The sequence below is a fragment of the Gekko japonicus genome, unplaced genomic scaffold (genome assembly GCF_001447785.1).
Source record: "Gekko japonicus isolate JY-2015 unplaced genomic scaffold, Gekko_japonicus_V1.1 scaffold384, whole genome shotgun sequence".
NCBI lineage: Eukaryota > Metazoa > Chordata > Lepidosauria > Squamata > Gekkonidae > Gekko > Gekko japonicus.
Window position 1 is genome coordinate 77,332 of NW_015175980.1, and position 4,337 is coordinate 81,668.

The window sequence follows — 4,337 nt, forward strand, 5'->3', positions numbered from 1 at the left end:
TTTTTCAAGGCAAGAGACAAACAGAGGTAGCTCGCCATTGCCTGCCTCTGTGTCACTACTCGCTACGCTGGACTTCCTTGCTGGTCTCCCATGCAAGTACTAAGCAGGGCCTACCCTGCTTAGCTTCCAAGATTCAGCGAGACTGGGTCAATTTGGGCCATCCAGGTGAGGATATAATAATAATCATGTGCTGTCAAGATGCAAATGACTGACGCTGACCCCAAGACCATGGGCATTTTTAAGGCAAGAGATAAGCAGAGGTGCTTTTTCATTGCCTTCCTCTGCACAGAAATTCCAGTCATCCTTGGAAGGTCTCCTATCCACATACTAACTGTGGCCAGCCCAGTTTAGATTCCAAGCTCTGGCTGAGGTTGGGCTCATAAAGGCGGTTCAGGCTGCTGCCCCAATTGATACATTTGTGTCTGAGTTTTCAAAAGTATAATGTGGATTGTCCTGTGCATTTTTTTAAAAAAAATAATCCTACTAGAGTTACCCAGTTTTTGCTGTCATTATAATCTTAGGCCCCGGTCACACGGGCTGGAAAATACAGGGGGGGGGACGTGGCTGTTTGCCCCAGGGCAAACTAACGCGCAACTGCACGCTCAGACGTCCGGTTGAGGTCCCGTCGAGGTCCCGTGGCTAGGGGGGAGGTGCCGATCACACGACAGGCAAAGAAGCGGGGTGGCGCGGCAAACGGGGTTGTTTTGGGTTTTTTACTTTTTTAAACTGAAGTGTGTGCATGCTCCGTTGGGTGCTTGTGTGCATCCGTGGAGCCTTGGGGGGAAAAATGACCTGTTTGCGAGGGGACAGGGGCGGGCGCCGGATGCCACCGGAAACGCGATCAGACGCCTGCCCTTGCCCCGCGGTTTCCAGAAACTAGTACCTCGGAGGTACTAGTTTTTTGCCCCGGATCTTCAGCGGGAAGCCTCGGGTGAGCCACGGGAGCTCTATGCTTCCCAGATTTGGCGGTGTGATCGCGCCCGGAAAATCCGCCTATCTTCCATCTCTGTAGCGTGGCTAATGTTCCGTGTGACCGCAGCCTTAGTTTTCCTACTCTTTCTTTTCTGCAGTTAAAAGTGGTTTGCAGATGAGAACATGGAGCTTGGTGAGGAAAGTTCACTCCAAAAAGGAAAGAAGATCAGGCTTGCTTCTGTTTTACTGACAGCTTCTCTGTCAGGCTGACACCACTGTCACTGGGCGTCTTTCACCTCCAACGTCCTCCAAAAGATGCAGGGGAAAAAATCAAGAGAAACAAAATCAGCTTTCTAATTCCACACCAATAACCTGTTGCAAACTCAGCCTGGAAAAAACAGAGGACTTGATTGGGATTCCGACTTGATGGCCCACGCCAAAACTTAATTAAAGCATGTACACTAATTTATTGTCAGGACAGGAGACTCTAGCTCTCTTCAATGTACTATTTGGGTATAAATAGAAGGGGAGGAAAAAAACCCAGTTCATTAGTTAAGCAAGACATCTGAGCAGTGTCTCAAATGGAGCACCTAATCCATGAAAAGGTAACCCAAGTAGCCATTGTCATCTTTAGAATCCTATATAAGTTAGGCAGATAAGACTGAGCCAGAGGTACATCCTGCTTGATTCAGCTCTTTAAAAAAAAAAATCCCCCCTCTTCCCTACCTGGGAAACCATAAAGGTGAGCAGCCAGTGTGAGATTTTAAAGGGCAGAAACACCTGTGGCCAGGCTGAATAGGTAGTAAGTATAACAGCTGCCTCTCTTGGAAGATGGATCTATTATGTATTTATTATTTATTTACCTGTGATGATCTATCTACCTATTATTCTCTTTCCTCTTGGGGAAATGATCAAAAGGAGGCAGCGGGCTTAAAGGACAAAAACATCAGTGTGCTAGTGGATTCCTGGCTAAGACAGAGCTATAATTAACCTCTTATTTCTCTGGATACCACTAGAAACTACAGCGATTATTCATTTTAGTGGAAACAACCTGGATCCATTTTATTTCTCTGTAAAGTTTAATTCTGTATACTACAAAATGTGGCATTGCTGTAACTACTTTCCTGTTGCAGAGAGACTACATCAAAATAGTTCATGTTTAGATTTTACTTTAACTGATTTTGACAGTACTGTAAAAGGAAAGACTGATCCAAACAGAGGCTTAGATGCTAGATGGTTTTAGTGGAAAGATAAGACAAATGTTCACCTCTTACCTTACCTTCCCCATATCAGAAGGAGTGCCTCTCGCTTGCCCGCCTGCATAAGCACCTTGAGTTTGATTTTCTTTCTGCACAGGTTAATATGAGCATCACCGACATCCTGAGCCCTTCCGATATTGCTGCTGCCCTTCGAGACTGCCAAGGTAAGGGTGCTGGCTGAATTAACCTAACAGATGCCTTGCTGCATTAGAGGAAAGGTCCCTTTAGTCCAGACTTTTGTTTTCAGCAGTGGTCTGCCGGATGCCTGTGAAAAACTTGCAAGCGGGTCATGATGGCTGATGGCCACCCCTTGCCTATCGTTTCTCAGAATCTGGTATGAAGATGGAGCTCCCTCTGAAGATGGAGCTCCCTTTTTCAAGCTACCATGGACAGCTAATGATGAGGTCTTTCCTTTTTTATAACATTCTTTTCTGAAGCAGTATGCATAGTTCCCCCCTTCCTTCATTTTATCAACAGCCCTGCAAGGTAGGTCAGGTTGAGGAAAAGACAGTGATTGGCCTATTGGATTCCTTGGAGAACGGGGATTTCAACCTGGATCTCCCCAGTCCCGATTCGTCCAGCTACTCTAACCACTACGCCACCTTTGCATGGATGTGTCTCATTCCTTTTCATGAGACATGGAAGTCTATGGCCAAAGCCACACCCTGTGGTTCTGAGGTCCATACATTAATTATGCAAAGCATGAAACAACACCTCCCTAATGTACCCTGAACCTAAGGCCCTCCAAATATCTTAAGGAAGAGAGTAATTTATCTCTATGCGCTCTATCTGCATCATTTAGAATTTTTCTGTCTTGTCCTTATGTCTCCCTAAGGAACAAACTAAGCAAGGTGGAGTTCATAGATCATCCTGAGTCTTTTGAAGAAAGATTTCAGGTGCTAAGAGTTCTAATTTGGGTTTGGGCTGTTGAGGGAAGAGAAAAGGGGTTTAATCCTTCCACCCTGACTCTGTCCCCCTTACCTGATGACAGGTAACTGTTAGAATAGCATAGCACCCGCTTTCAAAACCATACAGGGGTGGAAAGGTTAAACTCTCTCTCCTCTCAACCCTTATCTGAACACTTGTTCATAGAATACGTAACCAACAGATCAACAGCCACATTTCTGGGGACTATAGTTCAATTTGAAAATAACTATTTTCCAATTCACATTCCCTGCTTACATGACAGACCTGCCTCAGGGCAGGCGAAATGTTAGGGAATTGGATATCGGCTGTGAGGCTTTTGCGAGCTTTCTCGCAGATAAAGTCTTGGCGCTTCGCTGCGACCTCCCCGCCACAATTGAGACAGTGAGCAAACTTGAGGCCCCTTGCGTGTCTTCAGTACCGGGTTTAGAGTGTTTCAGTCTGCTCAGTCTTGACGAAGTTGACAGATTGCTCGTATCTGTATGCCCAACCACATGCGACCTTGATCCGTGCCTCTCCTGGCTCATTAAAGCGGGACATGAGGGGTTACGAGGTGCACTGCGGGAGATTATCAACATGTCCCTCTCGGAGGGACAGTTCCCGAGTGCGCTCAAGGAGGCGATGGTCCGCCTTCTCTTTAAAAAACCATCTCTGGACCCAGCCAAATTGGCTAACTATCGGCCAGTGTCCAATTTGCCCTTTTTGGGCAAACCTATTGAGAGGGCAGTGGCGTTACAGCTACAGAGCTTTCTGGAGGACGCTTCAGTCCTAGATCCCTTCCAGTCTGGTTTTCGCCCTGGTCATGGGACTGAGATGGCTTTGGTCGCCCTGTCTGACGATCTCCGAAGGCATCTGGATTGAGCAGGTGTGGCGGCATTGCTGTTGTTAGATCTGTCGGCCGTGTTCAACCACCAGCTGCTTACCCACTGCCTCGTGGACGTGGGGATTCAGGGGCTTGCCCTTCAATGGTTTGCCTCTTTCCTACAAGGTCGGGGACAAAGGGTGGCTGTCGGGGACCGGCGATCCCATAGGTACCCCCTTGATTGTGGGGTGCCACAGGGAGCGGTGTTGTCCCCGATGCTATTTAACATTTATATGCACCCCCTTGCCCAGTTTGCCAGGAGTTATGGGCTTGGGTGCCATCAATATGCAGATGACACCCAGCTCTATCTGATGCTGGGTGGCCGGTCAGACTCGAGTCCCGATGACCTTCACCGGGCATTGGAGGCTGTGGCTGGTTGG

At 47.6% G+C, this 4,337-nt stretch overlaps 1 protein-coding gene across 1 annotated transcript in view; it reads left to right on the forward strand.

Annotated features, from left to right (window-relative positions):
• Positions 1-2,274: 2,274 nt before the first annotated feature.
• Positions 2,275-4,337, forward strand: part of LOC107123047 (parvalbumin, thymic CPV3) — a 10,937-nt gene continuing 8,874 nt past the window's right edge. The window contains exon 1 of the mRNA XM_015426215.1: positions 2,275-2,341. Coding sequence (XP_015281701.1) covers positions 2,275-2,341 — 67 coding nt within the window. The remainder of the gene's footprint in view (positions 2,342-4,337) is intronic.